We start from the raw sequence: 27,708 nt of genomic DNA, 5'->3' as shown, positions 1-27,708 counted from the left end.
AATAACAACTGCAGTCGGTTTAATGCAGTTGATTTAATTTGTTGCACATTTAATTCTGGTTTAATTTTCTTTCTTGTTTCATCTGAATGTCAAGATTTTGTTCTAAAGCTGGTTAACAAGCTGGTGACGTTTTTCCCTGGTATTCTAATACATGAAGAGTGACCAAATATGTCTTTTGCAACAAAACACACTTTGGAAAATTATTAGTTTCCGCGTCCATCTCCATAGCACAGTGGTAGAATTACCGTCTACCACGCAAGGGGGCCTGAGTTCGATTCCTGACATGGGACCAGCTGTTGTGTGTCCTTCATCATTTTCATCATCATTGACATACAAGTCACGAAGCAGGTCAGCTAAAGAGACTTACAATACGACTGCCAAAGCCCGAAGGGGATATCCCGGCCAATAAATGCCATACGATCATTTCATTTCATTTTGCCTTTGAATGTTGCCTTCGCTTAAAAAGTAGCATAAATGTATGTATATGATATTCATACATTTAGAAGAAATTTTATTGCAAACCTGATCAAATACAACAGAAGTTTGTAAACTGATAGAATTTAATGCCCGTTCATTCCTGTGTGTCACAGAACTGTCAGTTTTGAAGTAGAGCATTAGAATGTTGTGATGGCTAGTTTATAGCTTTTCGTACATCCCTTGCACTAGAGCCATGAGTCAATTGTCATGTGATCGTTCAAGCAAGGTCGATACTGTATTGAGCACTTTGGTGCATCAGGAAATCTTGAGCCTGTAAGAACCAAAGCTTTGCTACGACCTACCTGACAGAATTCTTCAAAATAAATTTCTGTGGAACCTCAATAATCAAGGTGTCATTTGACCTCCATATTAATTATTTAAACAATGTAAAAATGTTGACCTCAGCAGCAATGGTTTAATCTATGAATATAAGATGACCCTGTGTTTTTTGAATGACAAATTTGGGAAAAAGTCTCTGCATGTAATTGGGTAAATACAGTAGTTTTTGACTTAATTTGTTTTGTCTTTGTAAGAGTTCGGCTAATGAATAGATTGAGTGGTTAATATCAGTAGTGGAGAGAGGGAGGAGAAGTATAATGAAAAGAGAAGTGACCGCTCATCTGTAGTAGCAATGAACTGGAAGAGAAAATTGATAAAAAGTAGAAAACTTGGCTTTTAAGCAAAGAAAACTCCAGGTAGGAATATCAACAATGTAGGAAAAGACAGATTGATAGTTACCATAAAGATAACACATTAAGTTGTATGCAGGCACAATTAAGACGCTTACATATAAACTTTTGGCCACGGCCACAACCACAGCCTGCCGGAGTTGGCGGTCATGTGTGCATGAGGTGTGAATGAATGGTGTGTGTTTCACATTTTCTGGCGAAGGCTGTAGCCAAAAGTTAGTTTAGGTGTCTTTTAATTGTGCCCATCTGCAGATTAACATGTAATCTTTACAGTAAGCAGCAATCTGTCTTTCCCCTTCCCAGGCACTCACAGTTCTTTCCTGAGTTCGTGCCTGTCACACTCTGGGCCCCAAGCTATTGCAGCCCAGTCTTCCTTCCCTGGCTGCCTTTCCTCTCCCTCCCTGTCCTCACTTCTTCCCCATTGCCCCCTCTTTCCCCTTTCTCAGTGTTCTGATTTATATCAACCTGGCTATCCACCTAGTTCCCTGTTTTGCTTGCACTTCTGTTCCTTCTGCCTATTCTCTTTCATCTGTCTTGGTGTTTAGGTCCCTGCTTGAGAGTTGACCTCCACTTCTAAATTTTCTGTTTTTGGTTCGAGCCATTTGGGGAAGAACCCCTCCCTAGCACCTTCAGTGTGGACTCCTCTCCCCCTGCCTTCCCCGCCGTATCCCCCTGTTATCTGCTAGGTCACAAGAACGTGTAGTCAGTCCATGTGGTGGGGCTGTTACACACCCATCTGGTTAAGCCTCCTGACACCCAGGGTCACCCTACTGATACCTGAGCTGTCCCTCCCCATGTATGCCAAAAGTGGTTGCTTATCTTCCTGTAGCATCGTACCAGGTGGCCCTTGCTGTGGGACCGAGCGAGGTGGCGCAGTGGTTAGCACACTGGACTCTCATTCGGGAGGACGACGGTTCAATCCCGCGTCCGGCCATCCTGATTTAGGTTTTCCGTGATTTCCCTAAATCGCTCCAGGCAAATGCCGGGCTGGTTCCTCTGAAAGGGCACGGCCGACTTCCTTCCCTGTCCTTCCCTAATCCGATGACCTCGCTGTTTGGTCTCTTTCCCCAAAACCAACCAACCAACCAATCTTGCTGTGGGTGGGTGGCCCCGGGTTCCCGGGTTCGATTCCTGGCGGGGTCAGGGATTTTCTCTGCCTCGTGATGGCTGGGTGTTGTGTGCTGTCCTTAGGTTAGTTAGGTTTAAGTAGTTCTAAGTTCTAGGGGACTGATGACCATAGATGTTAAGTCCCATAGTGCTCAGAGCCATTTGACCCATTTTGGGTGGGTGGCACCCATGGAGAGAGCCCCTGAGCGGAGTAGGTGGTATCAGGGCAGATGCTTGGTGTGTGAAGTGTATCAAGCTGCAAAAATCTGGCCATTCTCAACAGCCGTCCCTCTATATGTTTAAGGATCATGGAATGCTGCTTCATATGCCCCAGCAGCCTTCCCTTCCCTGGCTACACTGTGGAAGAGGGCTAGGCTCGCCGTCTTGAGATGATACACTTTCCCTGCTACCTTGTCTGTACTGGGATGGATGGGGCACATTCACCACCACAAAGCCATTGTTTTTTTTGTGGAGAATATCGAGTACAAGTTTGGTGAAGTAGAGTCTCTCAGTAAGATGCAGTGAGGCTCCCTGTTGACCAAAGTGTCTTCTGCCACCCAACCTGCAGCTCTTCGTGCTTGTGAGTGTCTTGGCAATGTTCCAGTGTCTGTTACCCCTCACCAATCTCTGAATATAGTCCAGGGAGTGATTTTTCATTGGACATCATCCTGCAAACTGATGAGGAACTCTGGGTTTATCTGGAGTGACACAGCATTCATTGTGTTTGACGTGTGCAGAAGGGTCACAAAGACAACCGCACCATTACTGATGCCTTCATTCTGGCTTTCGAGTGGGATACCCTGTCAGAGAAGGTCAAGGTTACATGCTACAGATGTGACGTGAAGCTGTATGTCCCATTACCCATGAGGTGCTTTCGGTGCTTGCATTTTGGGCATATGTCTTTCCGTTGTATGGCAGACCCTCTATGTGGTGACTGCGGGTACCCACTCCATAAAGGAAGCCCCAGTGTTCCGCCACCTGTATGGTGTCAATTGTCATGACCACCACTCCTCTTGTTCGCCGGATTGTCCCACTTACAAGAAAGAAAAGAAGTGCCCCCCCCCCCCCCCCTCCCTGTCTTCGGCACCTGCTGGTGATGGGGCTCCCCACCAGGACCACTCTCCCTGGCGTCTCTCAGGCCGGAAGCCTTCTACCACAGCTCGGCCACTAGAAGCACCATCTGTGCACGCTAAGGTCACTTGCTGTCTTTCGGTTCTGGATCTTGCAGACGCCTGTACTCGCTCTGTGCCCTGCCCTCCTTCACTTCCGAAAGTGAAGAAGAAGAACAAACATAAGTCCCAAGACAAGGTCTCCTCGATACCCCCTCCCCCCTCCCAATGTGAATCTGGCATCTTATTTATGGATGTCACTCCATCCTTGTCGGTGATGACCACTGACCGAGTGACTTGACCTCCTCTTGGCTTCTTTATATCTAACCTGAACTCTCGCCACACAGCTGAACTCTCGCCACACAGTCATCCAGTGGAATTGCAACAGATACTATCATCGCCTACCGGAAATATAACTTCTTGTTTCCTCCTATTCCACATTTTGTCTTGCTCTTCAAGAAACGCACTTCCGTGATGACCACTCCCCAACATTTTGTGGTTATCTGGTGGGGTCTGCACTTTGATTCACGCCAATGTCCTTAGTGACTGGATCCCCCTTCATAACAACCTGGAAGTAATAGTGGTTAGAGTGCAAACAACTCTAGCAATCACCATTTGCAGTGTCTACCTCCTTCCAGGTAGGTCACTTTGTTATGTTGAACTGTCTACCTAAGTACAGCAACTCTCGCTGCCATTTATTCTCCTTGGGGACTTAAGCACCCACCATCCACTGTGGGGGTAGTGCCACTTCAACGGGTAGGGGCTTCCTAATTGACCAACTTATTACAGACCTCGGTTTGTCTCTCCTCACTGATGATTCCCCTACCCACTTCAGTGCCACTCATGACCTCCTCCCCTGGTCTCTTGACTTCCCTACATTGGCCATCCAATGATGATCTTTGTGACAGTGATTACTTTCTGGTGATTCGTACCATTCCACTGCTGCTGCCAAGCAGACAGGTCCCCTGTGTTGGGCATTCCACAGGGCCAAGTGGCCTTTATATATGTCTGCTGGGCACTTAGACACCTCCCTCTCAAATTGCATTGGTGGGTTGTGCAAGACATCTTTGGCTGCTATTCTTCTTGCTGCTGGCACTGCGCCCCCCCCCCCCCCCCCATCCACATGTCCCCCTTGTTCACTGGTACTGTGATGGACCAAGAATGTAGCAGTATGTAGCAGTCACTGTCCAGGACCGCCAACAGGTGCTGCAGCGATTTAAATGACAACCATCACAGACCAACATCCTCGCTTTTAAGCCTCTCCATCCTAAGGCTTGTTATTTTATTAAGCAGAGTAAAAAGAAATGCTGGGAGTGCTATATTTCCTCCCTGGGGATGTATGCCTCTTCATCACAGGTTTGGCCCAAGCTCTGTAGCCTTCTGGGCTAAGTTGAACAGACCCTCTTCTGTTTCAACCTGCACCTCGCTGAACCCTACAGTGAACCCTTCACTGAATGGAAATTCTTGCAGGCCTGTACTACTCCAAACAACACAGCCCCAGGTCCAGATTCCATCCACAACCAGATGCTCCAACACTTAAGACATTCCCCGGGGGCAGCGTCTCCTTAGTGTCTTCAACCGCATTTGGCTTGCAGGTGCTTTCCGGTCGCAATGGCGAGACAGTTTAGCTATTACCATCCTTGGGAAGAACCCAACATTTCTCGGCAGCTACCACCCAACTAGCCTGAGGAATGTACTTTATAAATTGCTTGAGAGAATGGTTAGCTCTAGATTATATTGGGTACTGGAATCTCGGGGCCTTTTGTCCCCATATCAGTGTGACTTCTGGGGAAGGACAATCTCCAACTGACCATTTACTCATATAGTAAAAGCCTGTTGGAGTGCTGTTTCCAAACAGCTGGCACCTTGTTGCAGTCTTCTTTGACCTACGTAAGGCATACGACACGGCTTAGCGCCATCAAAGTGTAGTTACCGTCAATGACTGGGGATTCTCTGGTCCTCTTCCAATTTTTGTCTGGAAGTTTTTATCTCATCGCCTCTTCCGGGTTCAAAGTGGCACTTCACTCAGTACCCCTTGGATTCGAGAGAATGGTATCCCACATGGTTCTTTGTTCAGTGCCACACAATTCCTCATAACCACCAGCGGACTCGTAACCTCTGTTGGGCCTGAGGTTACCATGACATTGTATGTCAACGATTTTTGCATCTGGTGCAGCTCCCACTTGGTAGTATCTGCTGAGTGCTGGCTCCAAGGCACTGTCTGACAGGCCTCTGTGCGGGCAATCTCCCATGGGTTCCAGTCTTGTCCCTCCAAAACATAAGTTATGCATTTATGTCATCGACCTACAGTACACCCCGACCATGACCTCTGCTTAAGCAAACAGGTCCTCATTGTTGTAGTACAGTCTCATTTCTTCTGACTTACTTTTGATAAAAAGCTGATGTGGCTGCCCCATATTCACCACCTAAAGACAAGATGTATGTGGAAGCTTAATGCTCTCCACCTCCTGGCCCACACATCTTGGGGTGCAGACTACAGCCCTCTTCTCTATCTTTACCATGCTCTGGTCTTGTCCAGACTAGATTATGGTAGTGAGGTTTATGGCTCAGCTGCTCCTTCCACTCTGCCTTTTGCATTAGTCCCATTGACAGTCTTCTTGCAGAACGGGCATGCTCCCTGTACAAATACGACAGAGCCAACAAATGGCTTCTTATGCAGTCATCATTCGCCAATTCCCTGATCATCCAGTACACCCTGTCCCTGTCCTCATTGCAAATGAGGGATGTCTCCCTCCTGACAACTGCCCATATGTGGGATTGCCGATTGGAATATGTCTCACTTCCCCTGGTCGGGATCTCCATCTCCACTCACTGGAATGCACCCTTTGTATTCCCTCACACCTCTCCTACCCCCTCCCCCACTCCCCGCCCCTTGGATGGTGCCTAGACTTTGCCCAAAACTGGAATGACGTCTACATCTGGTGCGCTACTGCTCACAGTAACACACCTCGCACAATCGAGGAGTCTACTGCAGCTTGGCTTTCTCTCGGAAAGAGTCTACTGTTGTATGCCGTGTGCATGTTGGCGGAATGTTCCCTTCTTTTGGCCCTTCGTGCTAAGTATAGTCTTCCAGATTCCTTAATTTTAATATTAGCAGATGATCCACAGATGGTTGAACTGGTCCTCAGTTTCCTCCATGAAAGTGGTTTTTATTTCCAGATATAAGGTTTTGCTTTCCTTCTGGAGCAGGGACAGGGTGGTTGTGGTTGGGATCTCTTCATGTCTTCTCTGTCTGGAACCCCATGACCACTCCTCCATGGAAAGGCCGTACTTTTTTTTCTGGTTTTTAGATTTGGTCTCACCTTTTATGCAGTTTATTGTATGTGTTTTAACTTCATTATTTTGTAATTTTGACCCCCCCCCCCCTCCCAACTGGATACATCCATTTTTAGCAAACCCTCTTTGTTGCACGAGTAGCTTTGGAATCTCAGGACTAATGACCTCACCGTTTGGTCCCATAAATCCTCTCAATTTATCAGTCAATCACTCTGTCTTTCCCTACATTGTCAAGATTGGCTTTTAGTGATAAGAGTTTTCATGATCCTTTCTGCAGATTTCTCTGAAACTATAAGTCAGCAGATGATTGCTTCTGCAGAATTATTTCAATCATGTTGTCAAAGTCCAAGCAATAAAGCATGCATTTTGTATGCTAATTTGACATCAAAACAGCAGACAATGTAGTGTGAGCATACCACTTTGCAACACACTCTTAAGATGGAAGCATGCTAAACTATATCAGGCAAAAGTTATGGCCGCAGTTTTCTAGAAAGCTAAAAGAATGTCCCTAGGCACTGGTGCAGAATGTCCCTAGGCACTGGTGCAAGTCACCAAAAGTGACACTTGCAGGAGCCACCATGCAAAGTTTGTGCAATGTACTTCCAGTTTTTATGTTAATCAGCTTGATAGTAAGCCGAAGGCCTTGCTGCAGTTGTAACACCAGTTTCCCCATCAGATCACTGAAGTTAAGCGCTGTTGGGTGCTCGGCTAGACCTTGGATGGGTGACTACATGGTGTGCCAAGCACTGTTGGCAAGTGGGGTGCACTCAGCCCCTGTGAGGAAAAATGAGCAGCTACTCAGTTGAGAAGTAGTGGCTCTGGTCTCATAAACTGACATATGGACAGAAGTGCCGTGTCCTGACCATATGCCCCTCCATATCCACTTTAAGTGACACCAGTGGGCTGAAGATGACACGGTGGCCAGTCGATACCATTGGGCCTACATGGTTTTGACTGAATTTATTTGCTTCATTTTATCTTTGTAAGAGCTAGGCTCACAAATAGATAGTTTACAAACGAGTGAGACACGCTAGTGTCACACTGAGTATCTATGACCAAACAACTTGTCTTGTATGGTCATTATAAATTATCTGTGCAAATGTTCTTCATGACTCAGTCTCTATTAGTGAATACCTTGTCAAAATTCCTAGATTAGTTACCAAGATCAGTGTTCACATACAGACAACAGGGCTAATGACATTATAAATATATATAGATTGTATTATCTTGCAATGATTCATTGGCAAAAGAAAGCAACATCTGGTAAGAATATTGCATATGCATTAAAACTTGTATGTATAAAAACTTCCAATTATAAGTACATTATGAAAAAGAAAGTTGCTACTCACCATATATTGGAGATACTTAGTCGCAGATAGGCACAACAAAATACTGTCACAAAGCTTCTGGCCAGTAAAGCCTTGGTCAATAATAAATGACAGACACGCAAACACACACAACTGCAATCTGAGGCAACACAGCAAGCAGCAGCACCAACACCAGCATGAGAGTGACGACTGGGTGGTGATGAGGAGGCTGGGGTGGGGAGAGGGAGGGATAGTAGGGCAGGAATAGCAGACAGTAAAGTGTTGCAGGTTAGGCAGAGAATAGATGAGAGGTGGGACGTGGGGGGGGGGGGGGGGGGGGGTAGTAGAAAAAGAGAGAAGTAGATGAGGGCTGTGTAGTGCTGGAATAGGAATGGGAAATGGGCTGGATGGGTGAGGACAATGACTAATGACGGTTGAGGCCAGGAGGCTTATGGGAATATAGGATATTTGCAGGGAAAGTTGCCACCTACACAATTCAGAAAAACTGGTGTTGGTGGGATGGATCCATATGGCACAGGCTGTGAAGCAGTCATTGAAATGGAGGATGTTATGTTTGGCAGCATGCTCAGTAATTGTGCGGTCCAGCTGTTTCTTGGCCACAGTTTGTCGGTGGCTGTACTTTCACACAGACAGCTTGTTGGCTGTCATGCCCATGTAGAATGCAGCACAGTGGTTGCAGCTTAGCTTGTAGATCACATGACTAGTTTCACAGGAAGCCCCGCCTTTGGTGGGGTAGGTGATCTTTGTGACCGGACTGAAGTAGGTGATGGGTTGGTGGATGTGTAGGGCAGGTCTTGAATCTAGGACTATTACAGGGGTGTGAGCCATGAGGTAAGGGGTTGGGAGAAGGGGTTGTGTGGGGATAGATGGGTATATTCTGTAGGTTTGGTGGATGGTGGAATATCATTGTGGAAGAGGTGGGAAGGATAGTGGGCAAGACATTTCTCATTTCAGGGCACGATGAGAGGTCGTCAAAACCCTAGCAGAGAAGGTAATTTAGACCTTTATTTGTTACAGTCTTTTTGTTGTCCCAGAGCAACTGAATTCCATTCTCTGCCAGGATTTCGACTACCTCTTGTTGTGCTCCGAAATTGGAAATGTCCTGCCCACTACCCTTCCCGCCCCTCCCACACTGGTATTCCACTATCCGCCGAACCTACACAATATACTCATCCATCCCTACACAACCCTGTATCTCGTGGCTCGTACCCCTGTAATAGAACTAGATGCAAAACCTGTCCCATACGTCCTCCCACCACCAATTACTCCAGTTCGGTCACAAACATCACCTATCCCATCACTGGTAGGGCTACCTGTGAAACCAGTCATGTGATCTACAAGCTGAGCTGCAACCACTGTGCTGCATTCTACATGGGCATGACAGCCAACAAGCTGTCTGTGTGAAAGTACAGCCACCGACAAACTGTGGCCAAGAAACAGCTGGACCGCACAATTGCTGAGCATGCTGCCAAACATAACATCCTTCATTTCAATGACTGCTTCACAGCCTGTGCCATATGGATCCTTCCCACCAACACCAGTTTTTCTGAATTGTGTAGGTGGCAACTTTCCCTGCAAATATCCTATATTCCCATAAGCCTCCTGGCCTCAACCGTCATTAGTCATTGTCCTCTCCCATTCTTCCCCTTCCCTGTTAGCAGTCCAGTACTACACTGCCCTCATTCCACCATCGCACCCAGTATTTTTACTTCTCTCCTTTCCCGCTAACCCTCCCCTTCCCAACCTCTCGCCTGCCCTCCGTCTAACCTGCAGCACTTCATTGTCCGCAACCCCTACCATGCTAACCCCGGTCGCCAGTCCTATCATGCACTGGTGCTGCTGCTCAGTGTGGCCCCAGTTGCCTGAGATTGGAGATTGCTGTCATGTCTGTAGTCTATTTTTTTGACAAAGGCCTTACTGGCCAAAGGCTTTGTGACACTCTGTTTGTTGCACCTATCTGCGACTGAGCGTCCCCGCTACATGGTGAGTAGCAACTTTCCTTTTCATATAGAAGTTCCTGTTTTACAGAATTTGTATTTCAGTGACAAATTATCCCGGAAATGGATGGATGAGAACTACAAGATTAAATGCAACTTGTCCTTTGGTCCCTTTATTGATGAAAATAACAATCATAAATACATTCAAAACAATGTATAAATCATTATTTTGTACTTTTCTGCTTAGAACTCAGTTCAGAGTTAATATTTGTGCTACAAAAGACAATAGATGTGTATACTGTGGAAGTACCTATAGTGAGGCATGTTATGAAACTTGCAATAAAAATTGTTAATGCTCTTATTGTGTACTTTTGAATACAGATTTTGTTTAGCAGCTATTTAAATCTTCAGTGGAAATTGCTGTACCAGTTAACTGGGTCAGGTAAAGTTACATATCAAGCAGTAGTTTGAAAGTGGAAAACAATATTTAAATATTTGTAAAGGAAAGAAAGCTGCATTTTCCTTTCATTATTTCTTAGAGTTGTGAATGTAACAAGGTCTCTCCATTCTAAAAGATTTATTCAGTAATAATTTGTTTTCTTTTGTTGCAGCATGATCTACTCCCTCATATCAAACTAAACTGCAGCTGGGAGCCTGTGCATACAGTATTCATTACCTCTGGTCACAATTATAGTCATGGACAACTGTGTGTGTTTGTGTGCTCATACATCACAGTGTTGCAAATATCTCCTAAGTAGCAGAATGGGAGTGTTTCACCACTATTCATAAAAACTTGGCTGTTATCTTATTTGCATGTAACTGGTCAGCTCCATTTTTTAGATGTGATTTGTACAAAATACTGTAGATTAATGAACTTTAATATAAACAGTTTTTATAATTATGCTGTGGCTTTCACTTGCTGAGCTTTTCCTGCAGCCACTCCTCTGTTAATTCATCAAGCTCGCGGACCTCATAAACGCGAGTCAGGTCAGCTTCCTTTTGCAGAGCCAATTTCGTGCCAGCATACATTATCTGCAACTCCATTTGGCTATCTGAAAGTGAAAATTGTTTATTACCTTTCAATCACATCAGCTACAATTAATACAATATTAAATCTTTAATGTTCCCAGTAGAATTGTAATTTATTGAAGAAACAGTTTTTGTTTTCAACATGAACACACCTTCTTTCTTCTCTTTCAAAATACTTGTAAAAAAAACTTTGCTGAAATGTACATTTAAAACTTGGATCATACTGTATTCTGTGACAAAATATTATCTTTGAATTAGTCAGCCCTTAAATTTTGCTCAAGCTGTAGTGAGATGGGTAATTCATTTATCAGCATGATAAAATATGTTTCAAAGTCAGTTCAGATTATGTTAGTGCTAAATAATTAATATTTACTGTTATAAAATGCGATACACACAGCACAAGAAAGTTTTCAAAAAACCATTTATTTTGGAAAGAAATCTTTAGTGTGATGCAAATGTTAGTATGAATATTTAAAAATATATACACAAAGAATTTGTTTTTCATGTTAAAAACCATAATTCTTGTTTTTTCATTCTTAAACATTATTTTACCAGGGTATGATGAAATTATCTATTGACATCAGGAAATTAAAAAAAAAAGTGATGAAAGTGTAAATGAACATTTGAATTGCAAAGGAATTTAAGTTATTCTGTCAGCCATTTTCTCTCGCTGACATAATGAAGTGCTGAGGATCATATGTTTCTTTGCTCTCATTCTGCATAGATATTTCCACAGCATAAAATGAGAGTATATATACAGTATTTAAGTGGTTTACAAGTAAATAGAATTGCCACAGTAACTCGGGTCTTAAGATGGGGAGAAATATCTCAAACATTGTGTGTTTAATGCGGAAATTCCAAAATATGAAAACAAAATTCATAAAGGAGTATGAAACGTGCACACATGCTTCAGATAATTACAGAATGTGTATGTCATAAGTACTATTAAAATTTGCATCTTGTCATGCATACAAACCCTGTTACTTTAATGATCCTCTATTCTGTTTAGTGAAATTCTGAATACTTTGCCCATAATGAATGTACACAGAAAGATTTGATTACTTGTTAATTCTACTAAGAATTAGATTTCACTTCATTATCAGCACAGATGGATACAAGGTTTCAACCTATTAGAAGTTAATCGTCAAACGATTTGAATATGTTACAAAAAGTACAGCGCAAGTCTAGGAAAGGCACACGTGATGACATTGTGTTTCTCCTGTCCTGCATGCATCAAGGTCAGCAATGACACTGTTTTTGCGACCTGAATTGGAAAGATAAAAAAAAAATTACAAGATGGTAACTATTCTCTTAACATAGTAAACAAGGTTTCAATTCAGTTGCCATCAACACCTGTGCATTTTTCCATTGCTAGTTCCTGCTTTGGCTTCACAAATGAGCTCTGCATTTCAGATGTTAGGGATTCACTGTGTGTGTGTGTGTGTGTGTGTGTGTGTGTTTTGTCATTGTCCCTCTATGTGCAGTGGCTTCAAATACTCCTAATATAGATTCCCTAAATCACTTCAGTTGGTTGCCAAGATGCTGAAGGAACCACAGTAGCAGTCAATTTCCTCCACCACCTAGACATTGGTCTTTTTCCTTCTGTTCTATTGCGGGTGGGGGGTTTAAACTGAATATAAATACTATGTTTGACAATGCGTCTGTAATATATACTAAAAGTTCCACATTTCCCATTTTAAAAAAGCTTGGAAATTGTTTTCAAGACAGTTTTCTTTACAATGTCACTTCCTCTGGAATCTCTCCCAACATACCTCTGAAACAGGTCACACATCTTTGCCCTCTTTGGCTGGTCCCAAATTCACATTATTTTAACACGAACGTATGTTAGTAATCCGTAACTGTTAAACATTTTTGTTTGCTTCTATATTTCTCATGAAAATATCCAGTAACTCTGATAATTGAACAAATTTCTAGTTTAGAGCTAACTAATGCTCATCCCAAATGCACTGTACTGGCACTGCAGCAATCTTGGAGTGAATCAGACACCGTTTAATACCAAAATAGGGATTTTAGGTGAAAAGCATTAAAATAAGATTTCTGAAATAGTGTTCTATTTGATTTATGGAGAGTTTTGTGGGAGTATCTTCAGTTGACTGTGCTGTTTTTCACATTCATTTCTTACATACTTTCTCTAAACTGTCAATCACCCTGACTAGGGGGCAGTAGAGTTGAATAGTGCTTTCATACTCAATCTAATTGTTTATTAACATACCACCAAATGGCCACATGAAATATGTTTTGGTGTGTCCTTTCGGGTGACTTCTGATTTAAGTACTGCATGGTTATGGGGTACTTCAGATCTTTTATTTGAAAATTCTCTCTATAGTAAGAAACAACACAAGTGTTATAGATGTGCTACATACACTTGATATTTCTCTTCATAACTACTAAAAGTTTAGAATGCTGGTGAGTGCTCTTACAAAGCATATTACCAGCAGTGTTGACTCATTCATGCCACATTAATTTAATTGCAGTTAGTTAAATGCATGTTGGCTTTTTCAGTGATAAGCCCATTAATTCCAGCATGCACGTGAAGTGCAACATGAAAGTACTAGACTTTGACCGCCACCTTATTCTGAAAGATACGAGCATAGAGTGAAGAAAATATTTACAGGTAAATAAGTTTTATGCAGTGTGAAAAAGCATTCACCAGCTGCCTGATGGGCCACAAACCTCTTGCTGTAGATTGCACACCACCAAAGGCATGGGATTTTGCTAAGGGTGCAATGCCACCTTACTGCTCTCCTGTGCATTCCTTCCTGGTTATTCCACCAGTACAGCATTATTCAACCTGCATTGGCACAGCAGTAGAAAAATTATCCATGATTCATATCTACAATATTTGTTATTTTGGTTTGAGCTAACCAAAGTACAATAATTTATCATCTCAATTTTAAGTGTAATTTTTGATGGAATCTGTATTAAAGTAACGCCAGGGAAAGGAATTTATACTGCCAAATTACATTGTAGGTTACAAACTTCTGAACAATGTGGGGCATTCTAGCAACTTAATTCTTCAATTAAAGATGTATAAACCTATCAGTGTGAACAGTGAGAACTGGTTACAATAATTTCTCTCTAGACACATGCCTTCCCTATACACATACTGAGGTAAAATAATCTGTTTTACAGTAATTAACAGATTTCAATATACAATTTCAAAATGATCTCATGTATCATTTGAAAACTTTAGTTGCTGGCAGTGCACACAGAAAAATGCTTAGCTTTTGGATGAAAGGAAAGGAGGCAGGTACGTACGCGTGTGTGTGTGTGTGTGTGTGTGTGTGTGTGTAGGCCTTTATCCAACAGCTAAGCAATTTACACTTTCTCTATGTACATACCTATCTAACACACATTAAGATATTACTGAAAATTAAAATTATTATGGAAAGAGCCTTAAAAGTGTAAATATTCTGTATAACATAAATCACACAGCTGTGAAGTGAATCTAAAACATCTGGGAGAAACCTTCAACATCTGGGAAAGGTATTTCTTATCACTGCAGATCTGCCGTCGATGAATAGCCACACTACATGGGAATGACTTTTTGGTGTGAAATGAATGACAGCTGTTAAAACATAGCTGCTGTTGATAGTTAATGGGCTTGATATGGACACAGGTACAGTCAGAGCCATTAGCAAGGTGGAGGTCAACTTTCAGGAAGATGGCACATTGGGCTGAGGAGGAGAGAATGTACTGAGGCTGTGGAAAAATGAGAACAGGATGTCTTAGCCCTGGGTCCATGCCATGAAGATATCAATGATCCTGAATCAGACAAGGGGTTGGGGTATTTGGTTGGCTAAGAAAGTACCCTACATGTGCCCATCACCAAGCCATAGATTTGTACATCCTACCCTCAAAGAAGAAGTGGTTATGCACAAGGGTGTAGTTAGATGTATAAGGTAGGCTTGGAGTCATAAGGATACGGGAGAGGTAGCGATCGATAGCAGCAAGACCAGGAGCATGGTGGTTGTTGGCATATAGGGAGGTGATGTCAACAGTGCTGGAGTATGGGATCCAAATGGTAAAGGGGTCAGCGTGGTTGACAGTTAGTGAAGGATGTTTCAGTCCAAAGGGCTCACCTTCCACACCCCCGCACAAGTTCAATCAAAGTGTAGTTGTCAGAAATCTCTCCTCCTCCTCCTGATTCCTACAGTGCAAATATTTTTTTGTCGCAAATCCCAACACCAACCAACTGTGACACTGTCTCATTCCCACTTAAACACTCCCTGTTTACCTTCCACAAATGCTTTATATCAACTTGCCCTCACCCTTTCTAGGTCCTCCCTTCCCAGGACAATAAGGCTTGAAATGGGTGAAAGAACAGCCATTCATAACATCCAAGACAGGCCTCGATTTTATCATTCTTTGTATGGACAAAGGCTGTATCACTGTCAATGATGAACTGCAGTGATCACGTGGCAGAAGGCAACAACCAACTATGTTACTCCTTCATAGCCTTGCTGTAGTGGTCCCATCACAAACTTCAGCTTAACCTCCAATGCCTTCTCAAATCCTTAATTGGATCACAGGATCTCTCCCCCGAATTCATATCCTTCCTAACCCTAATAAGTATGTAACACTAACCTCCTACATGCTTCCCAAATATAAACCCAACAATCATGGATGCCCCATTGCAGCACGTTTTTGTGCTCCCAATGAAAGAATCTCTGTTGTTGAGCAGCACTTCCAATCACATGCCCATAGCATATTAAAGACATGAACCACTTCTTTCATCAGCTCTCAACTACTGCCACCCTATTACCACCAACATTCCCCATGCTCACAACCTTGCCACCTTCAAACACCAAATATCTCAACGTCCTAACTCCAAACCCACCACTTCATTTCTTATACATGTAACTAACTACATCCTCACACATAGCTACTTCCGTGTTAAGGGGTAGATATATATGCGGTACAGCAATAAGCACCTACATAGCATCCTGCCATGCCAACCTCTTTATGGGCCAACTAAAAGAAACTTTGCAGACTACTCAAAATCCCAAATCCTTTGTCTGGTCCAGGTTCATTGATGATATGTTCCTGAGCTGAACTCGGGACCAAGATATCCTATCCTCATTCTTCCACAGCCTTAACACCTTCTCTCCCATCCACTCCATCTGGTTCTCCTCAGTCCAACTTTCCTGGATGTTGACTTCCTCATCTCAAATGGCTCCACTGTCTATCCCTCTGCCCATACTAAGCATTTTGATAGCTGTCATTCCTTCCACACAAAAAAAAATAACACCCATAGTCAGGCAACCAATGGACAGCACATCTGCAGTGACAAACAATCCCCTTTGAAAGTATGGTAAAGCTCTAAGACCTTCACGAACATGGTCCACAAACAGATTTCCTATGCCATGTCCACACATGCTTCAAATTCTCTGACCATCCCTAAGAACCAGCTTCAAAGTAGCAACCCCTCATCACTGAGTATGATCCCAGACTGGAAAAACTGAACAATATCCTTCACCAGACCTTAACTACTTATCATGCCCAGAAAAGAGAAACAGCAAACTCCCTCTGCTTCCCATCACTCCCAAAGTAGTAAGATCTCTCGTGTTCAGCCAAGTTGTTTTTTTCCATGTTATGTGCAATATTTCAACTCTGAAAAACAAGAGCACTGAAGTGCATAACGGGCATAAGGAATTGAACTTGGCTATACACATCACTGAGAGACCAACAATAATTCACAATCTGGTTGGAGTCTCAGCAACAAGTGCCCATAACAGCATATCTTAGCACCTGAAGAAGACAGCTGAATTTGTTGTTGATATATTGAGCATAAAATGGAAACAATAAATCTTCAGAACACCCGGAAACACATCTTTAATCCTGACATTGTATTCTTCCACCCACCCAATCTATGCAATATCCTAGTACATTATTATGTGACACCTACTTCCAGCCCATTGCCACATGGGTCATACACCTGTGGAAGACCTGCCTGCTGTAACCACTCAGCGCATCCTACTCTAGTCCCGACACAAGCTTATCCTATCCTAGCAGAGGCAGTGCGATCTATGAAAAGTCATATCATATACCAATTCTGCTGCAGTTTCTACACAGTATTTTATGTGGGCAAGACCACCAACCAGCTGTCCACGGGGCTAAATTGCCTCTGGCAAACCGTGACCAAGAGCAGAGTTGACAATACGAGGTTAAACAGGCAGCTGAGCACAGCATGGTCACTGCTTCACATTCTGGGCTATCTGACTCCCCCCCCCCCCCCCCCCCCTAAACCAGATTTGCTGAATTATGTAGATGGGAACTGTCTTTGCAACAAATCTATTGATCCTATAATTGTCCTGGCCCCAGTATCTGCAAACCCTCTCCTCCACACCCAACTAACATCACTCATCCCGCACCCTTCATCTGCATCTTTGCTGCAATCTCTTCTTCCTCTGTTCTGTCTCCCAATACAATACAATCCAAGCCACTGCACTCTGCATCATTTTGTGCTGTTACTCATGGCGCATCCCTATTCAGTGCACTTGCTGCCTCTCTTTCCCGCATTTTTTTCCATACACCAGTTGCCCCTTCCTACCACCTGTCAGCCGCCCTTCCCTAACCCACCCTCCTACTACCTGCTTCCTTTTTCCTTTTGCTCACTCCAGCTGATAAAACGCTCACCTGTAGTTGAGCTGCAATTATGCCGCAATAGCCTGGCCCAGTCAGCCAGCACACTATGGGGGAGGGGGGGTCAGGCACGCGCATTTTCAGCTCTGAAAACAAATAAATTGGCAAGTAGAAACTCTCCTTTTCATAATATCGTTACATTCCATCCTGGTTTTTCCAATGTCTGATTTTGCCTGATGGCTTTTCTTCCATCCTTAACCCAGTGCTGTTTTCCTTTGTTACTATTTTCTAATCAGCATATCTGCTATATGGTGAGTAGCAACTATCCTTTCCATAATACTGCTACTGTATATTATGAATTAAATTGGACCCAGCACAGCAGCAAATTCTTTATAAAATCTAATGGGATTCCATCAGGCCCTGGAATCTTGTTGGTTATATGGTAGTGGCTTCAGCTGTTTCTCAATGCTGTGGCATTAATATCTACATCACTCACCTTACTCACCTTTTCAGTGTTACATGAATTAAACTGAGGCAGTAATCCTGCATCTTCCTTAGCAAATAAACATTTGAAAACGAAATTCAGCATTTCTGTTTTTGCTTTCCTATTCTCCTTGGATGAACCCTGCCATTTTGAGTTTCTCTTTGAGGTATCGCACATCTGTATATTTATCTAGGTTTATTAGTCTGCAAAAATTGTACTGTCAGAGTAACAGAAAACAAATTTTGAAGGTTCATTTCTTAGTATTTTTTGAATAATGGTCTGCTTTCCAAGCTATACAGCTGCAGAACAGTTAATTTTCCCCACTACGACATACGATATTTATAATTCAAATGACAATAGTAGGTGTACAACTTCTATATTCATGATGCTTGGAACCATGGCCAGTTATATAGCTCGAGTAACACTATACAGGTAAAAGGTGTAAGTATTGTAAAGGAACAATGACGACAACGTGTCATGTTCCAGAGAAGTGTGCGCTCACAGGTTGCAGTGGAGGAAATATTGTACAAAAAGGAAGACAGCTATCAAGTGCCAACTATTTCTGTGTTGCATTATCACAGAATTAATGTTTAATTAAGTGATATGAAGTCAGAAAACAGAATTGTGCTTTATTTCAAGCCTGCTCATTTATTGATTTGGGATATACCAGATGAAAGATTCAACAAAATATTAGAATTCATAGTGATGCAAGATGGCCATCTTCTGCAGCAGCTGCTATGTAAGTAACACATTTTATTTAGCATTTCTGTCTTAAGTTACTCCAAATTAAGAATAAGGTAATTGGATAGATAAAAAAATCTACTCACCAAGTGGCGGCAGAAAAACACACACACACACACACACACACACGCACGCACACACGCAGACCATTACGAGTGTTCTGCTGCCGCTTGGTGAGTAGGTTTTTTTACCTATTCAAGTACCAAGTACCTTATTTTGTCAAAAATTGATTTTTTTGTTCCAAATTAAGAATGTTAAGAAAAACATTCATGATATGGTCTACCAGATGATTTACCGGTAAAGTAAAACACTTCCGGTGAAATATTATATTTAAAGTATGCTTAAGAAAAAGAAAAACTATGAAAATCTGAAATCCAATCCTCCCCCCCCAGTTCCACCCTTACATGTCACACAAGAAAACTGGCTGCCACTGTGCTTCTGTTATATCGTAATTTCTCTGATTCTATGGTTGTTTGCTGCATGGTATGTTTCAAAAGGAAAACAGAATCTTTTACAGTCCTTCAAATAATGGTACCTATCACTGGAGTTTGTTGAGCATCTATGAAATTACTGTGTGACACAAATAAATTTATCATTAAACTTGTGTTCATTCATTGTGAAGATAACACTACAAGTGTTGTGCAAGGTACACCTGTTATGGAGGAACTACAAGGGTCATTCAGTAGTTAAGAGAGACAAAATGGTCTGGGGAAAAAACTGTTAGTAGGGCAAGTTTCTTACTTCTATGGTTTTAAGTTGGCATCACAGGGATGAGCCCTGATCAGCTGATGTATCAACATTGTTTTGTTTATAACCTCAAAAATACATTTCAGGATGGTGAGTCCACTTGAAATGTCCACATTAGTTGAACAACATTTCATTATTCATTGTTTACTTGCTGATGGCAAGAAACCAGTGAATATGAAGTGTAGAACATCTAAAGTTTATGGTGACTGTTGTTTGAATCGTGTAAATTTTTACAAGTGGGTAGAGCAGTTCAAAAATGGTCGCGACTCAATGGCTGACGAACACTGTTCTGGCCATCCGTTAGCAGTTTCAACTCCGTCACTTGAAAGTCGAATTGATGACATTGTTCGTGCTGACTGTGGAAATTATAGTTGATAAGTTTCATGTTAGTACTGGTACAGTTCATAACATTATCTGTAACAAGCAGAAGTACCACAAAACGTGCAAGATAAGTCCCAAAGGAGTTAACACGGCTACACAAGGAAACAAGGTTGAGAGTGTGCACAGAGTTAAAGGAACATTATGAAAGAGAAGATGAGCACTTCCTTAACAAAATTTTAACTTGTGTTGAAAATTGGGATCACTATTATGAGCCAGAATAAAAAAGACAATGCATGGAGTGGAAGCACACCAACTCACCTGTCAAGAAAAAGTTAAAAACCCAAGCAGGAAAAGTCATGTTGACAGTGTTTTGGGATGCTGAAGGTCTAGTTTTTTGTGATTATCTCAAAGAGCAGCATACAATGAACAGCCAATGCTACTTGGATTTGCTTTTAAACAAGGTGAAGCCAGCCATGAGGGAGAGACATCGTGGGTCTCAGATGAGAGGTATGATTCTCCAGCAAGACAACACACATCCTCACATTGCACAATAAGCCCATGAAACCATCGACAAAATGGGCTGGGAAATACTGCCTCATACCCCTTACAGTCCTGATTTAGCCCTAGTGATTTCCATTTGTTTGGTGCACTGAAGGGGGCATTACCTGGGGAGAGGTTCCAGGACAACGAGGAGGTGAAAAAGTTAGTGGAAAATTGGTTCAAACATCAAGATAGAGTTCTTTGCAGTCACAATGAAAAAGCTTTTAGCCCATTGGAACAAAATGTTCAAGAGGATTATATTGAAATGAAGAAAAAGTACTGTTCTGTACAAATAAATGCTTTTTTCTAGAGACCAATTTGTCCCTTTAATTATTGAATGACCCACATACATTTCTGGTAATTTTCCCAATATACCACTTAGTGGCATTTGTCTTTGTCGCCTTATCTCTTCCTTTACTATTCTATTTTGTGCCACATATTGAAAGGTGTGACTGAGTAATGATTTACTGCTGATTCTGTACAGAAATTACACACTAGATTTTCTACTGTTTAGTGTTAAGTTGCAATCACTGCACAAAACATCCCACTTCTTAAATTTCACCACAGGTCTCTTGAGAGATCATTTAAATAAGGGAGTGACACACAAACCTTTAGATTTGTAGTCTGGTGCTTAACCAATGAGCTACACTATTCTAGCACAGTTTCTTTTTCTTCTTTCATCTCGGACGTTCTATTCTTAATTAAAGATATAAGTGTCTCTCAGTTATTCCCAAGCTTACATTTTAATGCCATACAAACCTCTTGGTGTGATGTAGATGAAACACATGGGAAATGAGATTCTTCCATCTTTATGTTCCATTCGGTAACTATAAACAACAAACCTTGGCTGATGGCTTGGGAGGAGTTCTCTGAGGTCATCAGGACTTACATCCTACGGAAAAAGGGCTTTGAATTAGTATCTGGGGAAGGACAGAAAGTACCAAAATTCCATGCATGTGTTATCACTTTTGTTTAGGTTTGAGAAAATAATGAAAACTGCAAACTAAATAATTCCAACAGTCATTGCATAATGCCTCACTCATTGCATTCACAACACATGGGTAAAACTGCAGTCCAGAACATAAACAGATAAAACTAAAGCAGTTGGCATAGGATGATGAAAAGTGTAAAAGTCAAAGATGTGAAGTGTCAGGATTACGAGAGGTGTTCAATAAATAATGCAACACTTTTTGCTGAATGAAGGTTGGCTTTATTCAGGATTTCAATACACCATATCATTCCCCACTCTTCTGGCTAATAAAACACTATTTTTCAACATAATTCCATTCAATGCACTGGCCTATATGCCCACATGGTAGCACACTACTGGTCAACATCAGATCCAATGTCTTGCTGCATCAATAACCTCCCCATCATTCATGTTCTACTTCCCATAAAGTATACCCTTCATTAGGCCAAAGGGATGGAAGTTGGAAGGTGCAAGATCCAGACTGTAATGTGGATGAGGAACAACAGTCCAATGAAGTTTTGTGAGCTGCTCTCAGAGACTTGAGTGAGGCCTTGCATTGTAATGGAGAAGTTCATTTGCATTTTTGTGATCATGAACTCATTGCAGGAGTCAAGTTGTTAGCAGCCAGCTGGCACAGGTGAGATAAGACAGGTTTGTGTGAACTTGTTGCAATGACGGACATCTCGCCCACTGACTAACCATGTTTTTGTTCATGTCAGATCTCCATAGACATTTTCTGCAGGCACCTATGAGTATCTGTGAGTCTCTGGTTTTCCACCAAAAAAAAAAAACTCAATGAGAGCTCCCTGCTTGGAATGTACCTCTGTCATAGACGCCATTTTGAAGGCTACATATAGTGCTGCCATGTGTTTGAACTTCATACGGGCTGAAGCAGGAATATTTTACAATGTCCCACAGCAAATTCCGCATTTTTTTCAGTCAAAGTTGATTGAGAAAAAAATTTGTTCTATTACTTATTGAATGTCTCTCCCATAGATTATGGATAGACAAAAAAGAAAATAATGTAGAAAAACAACAGGTGAAGTGGCTGTTCTTTTGTATCAATAACTGATGATGAAACAGCCCGTAGCATTATTTGTTTCAATAAAAATTATCCTGATTCCTCTACTGTGTGCATCCTGCTAATGTAGACGTTTTGACTGACCAAATACTACTTTCCACATCACACTTGTACGCTTTTGTGCAGATTTTAAAGATATGGATACTGCCATTATCCAACACAATAAAATAATGTTAATGGATTCATTGACTGCTTGCTAGAACAATTTAATGTTTATAAATAAAAATCACAAACTGTGGATGTTCTGCAGAATTTGTTTATTTAGTGAATCAGTTTGTGGTTCCCAAGACCAACTTCAGACAATAACTGACTTATTAAAGAAGATACAATACTGCTGAACAACTTTGAAAAGAAAACAACTTGGTAACAAGAATACAAGTTCCAGGAAATCTCTCTATAAAATGTGACTATCTTCAGTTAAATGTAGTGTAGTAAAGATAGTATACTACATTCAGCAACATATGTTCCTTCAGTATAATTCATACTGTTTTGCTCACTTGGAATTGCAAAACTTATTGTGTGATTGTGAGACATTTTAATTATATGGTGCAGTTTTTATGTGAACCTTGTGGAGAAAGAGAGTTCAAAGTATATTATCAGTGCAGTAACATAAAAAGATTATGTTAAATAGAAAACATTTCCTTTTGTTTTGCAAAACGTCTGAAAGCAGTTTAATATTGTTATCATATTCTGCCAATCACCACATGAAAATTCAGTTAATGTTACAAAAAACTATTTTAACCTAAAAATATCTTGAAGCAAGACTGATTTAATGTGCAACCAAAAAGTTATGTGCCTGGCTGAAGACAGTAAAATTTCTGACAGAGTAAATCATAATACAATGAAAGATAAAAAACCTGACTTCCCTCATCAGGGACTTTCAAATGGACATTTAGTTTTGTCTTTGAGTGATGGAAACAACATTCACTATGAAAACAAACTTTCCAAGTGACCAATTGAATGTGAATGCATAGAAACTGAAATAAGACAAGACATTCTGGATAGTGAAACATGAATGTTATCCTCTGTTCTGACAGTCACAGAAGAGGGTCAGCAGAAACATTAGGATATCAGTATGGGCTCAAGAGTTACTGGTTTTATAAAAACTTGGTGTATACACGTAAAAAAAAATTGAAAAATGTAATTAAGTTATACTAATCAGAAATTGAAAAATCAATGCATAATATTTGGTGGTGCAAATGAGATATATAAAAATGAACTTACGGAAGCACCTCGGACACAGAAGGCACCCTTAAACAGACTAAAAAAACAAAAATTTGTTGTAATAGGCCTTACTCACAGGTACACGTGTATGATCCAATAGGCTGGTCATGTGTAAATAAGGAAAACCAACAAGATCTACCAAAAATATCTGCAAATCTATGAATGACATGTTCTTTCTCAGAACAGTTGACCTGGAAAAAATGATGCTTCAAGAAACATGGAATGCAGAAAGAAAGAAACCTTGGGAAGTTAATGAAAACTAACTTCAAAAACAGTGGCATACGTCATCCAGTATCACTAGAGACAGCAGAAGACAACAGAGAAGAGGTTTCCCTCAAGAACACAAGCAGCAGTGGGCTACTGAAGATAAGCCTGCCTCCTGTCCGTAGATGTCACAGATGCAGCAGCTGCAAGTGGAATAATTTTGATGGCACTGCCAAAGGAGAAAGTAACAAATTCAGCAGCAGTATCATTATAGTCTTCAGAATCAGCAGCTAGTGCAACAGCAGTAACAGCAAGGAATGTGAAAACCAGGATGCAGTGAAGTGGGGGAAAAGGAGAAACAGTATTAGTGGGAGCAAGATTTCCAGAAGCTGAGGAGGAATCAATGGCCACAGTAGCAGTAGCATTAGCAGCAGCAGTGTAAGTAAAAGGACAAAACCTCCTTACCATTTAAAGGGCTTTTTGATAGAAAGAAGGAAGAAGAAATGCCCAAGTCAAATAACTTTAACTAACTGACAGTCTTTCACCAAAATGTTCAATCAATAAGGAACAAAGTGCAACAATTAGAAATTAAACTTACATCAGCTTAATGGACACTAGTGCAAAAGAACTGAAACTGAATACATAGTTTTAACTTCTCATCAATCAGCATATTACTACAAAAGATTATTAGAGAAGAAAAATATTTCAAGCTGTCACTGACAGAGTTAAAAAAAAAAAGACACACACACACACACACACTTAAAACTGACTACTCTGTGCTTATATAGCACAGCTATGTCAATTAACTTTTTCGCAAAATTAATGCAAGTTCTAGATAAGATATGTACACCTGACGGACAATCTCTTATTTGTGAAGACTTAAATAACAATATGATGAAAGTGGATGAAGTTAGCAACAGGTTCTTGAATACCTTGTACCCATCTCACAAGTTGTGATCTACCCCCTCCTTCCTACTTGCAGCTATTGTCCACATTAGTCTTTTATGAAGATTGGAGAGGAGTGAAGATTACAGTAAACTTTCTAGTTTACTTGTCCTTTCATGTATAGTTGGCTCCAGTTCTACTTGTATAGGGTTCTGATTCTTGAAGCTGAAATTCTCACATCTTAGGTCCTCATCATTGAATTGATCTAAATAAAGTTGAAGATTGTTGTTGCAGAAGTTTTGTTGTTACATTAATATATTTTGCCACATTTTAGTATATCATACAGTCTTTTGATTTTTCACATTAACAAAGCCAAAATTACACTGTTCGCACAAAATACAAAAATACGTCCGATCACATCAGAGGCATGCTTACTACTACTTCATTCAGCAGAAATAACAATATTCCAAAGGGTTTACAATTTTTCTTGATAAATGAATTTCTATTAGTTTTGATTATTATTTCATAAATGAATCCAGAAATAAACATAGTAAACGGAACTAGATTTTAAGTGTACCAAATAATTTGTAATTTCAAATGCTTCTAAAAAATAATTTTAACTGTACATTCAGAACTTGTATTTAAAGATTATAGCATCCAAAATAATGTAATTCCTTTTCATAAATTTTAGCTTGAAATATAACACACTGTGTATAAATATAATAGAGGGAAACATTCCACGTGGGAAAAATATATCTAAAAACAAAGATGATGTGACTTACCAAACGAAAGCGCTGGCAGGTCGATAGACACACAAGCAAACACAAACATACATACAAAATTCAAGCTGTCGCAACAAACTGTTGCCTCATCAGGAAAGAGGGAAGGAGAGGGAAAGACGAAAGGATGTGGGTTTTAAGGGAGAGGGTAAGGAATCATTCCAATCCCGGGAGCGGAAAGACTTACCTTAGGGGGAAAAAAGGACGGGTATACACTTTCTTTAAATATGTCTGCTTGTGTCTGTATATGTGTGGATGGATATGTGTGTGTGTGCGAGTGTATACCCATCCTTTTTTCCCCCTAAGGTAAGTCTTTCCGCTCCCGGGATTGGAATGACTCCTTACCCTCTCCCTTAAAACCCACATCCTTTCGTCTTTCCCTCTCCTTCCCTCTTTCCTGATGAGGCAACAGTTTGTTGCGAAAGCTTGAATTTTGTGTGTATGTTTGTGTTTGTTTGTGTACACTGTGTATAAAATTATATGAAAGTTTCCAGAAAAGTAGCTGAGATAATACTGAGCTGCCCAAAATCCAAAAAATAATACTAGTATTGACAACTACTGCTGAGGCAAAGTAATGCTAGAGGAGGATATCCCATTACAAATTGCTACAAGAATAACCAGACACTTATCTTACATTATTGATCACATAAAAACTTTGAGATGTCATATCATTATTGCAAAAAAGAGGAAGTAAAATATGACACATTATGAAGGAATTATCCAAATGGGACAGAAATCAGTACATGTGATGTACATGTACAAACAAATGATTACTTTTCAAAAAAATTGGATGATGTATTCAAGTCAATGAGCTTCACAAACAGAGCAAGTCAACAACACATCGATCCACTTCTCGACCTTACATAACCTGTTATTGACAGAGTTGTTGGATGTTCTCCCTATGAAATGAGACTACACCCTGGTTGTCGGGCCGTATGGTGCGCAACTGTAAAGCTGGTATCCAACCATTGTCTGGGGCACCTCCAGAACATGTTTGGCAGAAATCTCATTGAGTGGAGTCGAATTGTCTTCAGTGATGAGGCCGAATGAGCAGCAAAGGCATGTCTGAAGACGCCGTTGACAGTGGTGGCATACCAACCACTGTCCACCGGTAAGGATAAAATTGGTGGGTTCATACATCAATTTCAGAGTAAAATGCCAACTGCTCTCCATGGTGTTCCAATGTGTCTACTAAATGACTGTATTAACAGCATAAAAACACCCCTAAGAGATGTAATAAATGAGTCATTCATATCTGGTTACTTTTCTGATTAGTTATACCACACAGAATTTCCTTCCATCCACAAAGGAGATATAGAAATATAAAGGGCTAGACATCAGTTTCAAGAATAATAGAAATCAAAATAGAAAATGGAATTATGGGTCATTTAAATAAATAACAGCTTCTGTGCAAGGAACAGTTTATAATCAAGTCAGGAAAGAAGATAAAACCACCAATGGCAAAATTTACAAAAGTACTTTTAGAAGGAAAACATGTAACAGGTTTATCCTAGATCCTGGTAAAGCATTTGACATAGCTGATCGCATGTAAACTTGAAGCACTGGTTATAAGTGGGCTGTAAATAAATGGTTTAGGTCTCACCTAGCAAACTGAAGGCAGAGGCTTAAAATATACAGTGAAAAATCTTTCAGACCCAGAACATTGGTGTCACTTGACAGAGAGTGAATAGACCTAATACTGTTTCTTATTTATTTAGATATAGTGCATCTGGAGAGATGTTGATTTTGATCCAATGACGGTGTATGCAACCTGAGGGTAGTGAATGTACTGATAATGGTTTCATCATCATCTGATAACAAATGGCATAGTTACCAGAGCATCATTTGCATGTACCCTGTAATAGTGAATGTCACATGAACATTTTAAAACACATAGACGCAGCACAGATGCCCGCCAGGATTGGTGTATCATACAAGCAGAAGCGGCAGATTGGGCAAACACACAGACAAGTTTCTGGATGTCCCTGTAGCACAGATGCCTGCCAGGATCGTCGTGTCGTAAGGGCAGCAGTGGCAATTTTGTGCAGCGACCGCAGCACAGATAAGTTGGCTTGTGGGCCCAGATGCGTCCACATGAATTGTTGCAAATGTTATTAACAGTGGATTCTTTTTTGTTTCATTTTAAGGTGCAA

The 27,708-nt window shown here is 41.0% G+C and overlaps 2 protein-coding genes across 2 annotated transcripts in view; one reads left to right on the top strand and one right to left on the bottom strand.

The window, feature by feature from the left end:
* LOC124619209 (protein cornichon) overlaps positions 1-10,845 on the top strand; it is an 81,093-nt gene extending 70,248 nt beyond the window's left edge. The window contains exon 5 of the mRNA XM_047145429.1: positions 10,556-10,845. Within this exon, the coding sequence (XP_047001385.1) occupies positions 10,556-10,583 (28 nt within the window). The 3' untranslated portion in view covers positions 10,584-10,845. The remainder of the gene's footprint in view (positions 1-10,555) is intronic.
* LOC124619210 (glia maturation factor beta) overlaps positions 10,091-27,708 on the bottom strand; it is a 37,867-nt gene continuing 20,249 nt past the window's right edge. The window contains exons 4-5 of the mRNA XM_047145430.1: positions 21,172-21,304; positions 10,091-10,996 (exon numbers count right to left, since the gene is read on the bottom strand). Coding sequence (XP_047001386.1) covers positions 10,857-10,996; positions 21,172-21,304 — 273 coding nt within the window. The 3' untranslated portion in view covers positions 10,091-10,856. The remainder of the gene's footprint in view (positions 10,997-21,171; positions 21,305-27,708) is intronic.

The sequence above is a fragment of the Schistocerca americana genome, chromosome 6 (genome assembly GCF_021461395.2).
Source record: "Schistocerca americana isolate TAMUIC-IGC-003095 chromosome 6, iqSchAmer2.1, whole genome shotgun sequence".
Lineage (NCBI taxonomy): Eukaryota > Metazoa > Arthropoda > Insecta > Orthoptera > Acrididae > Schistocerca > Schistocerca americana.
Note: the sequence above shows the minus strand (reverse complement) of the source record. Positions and strands in the feature narration are given on the sequence as shown.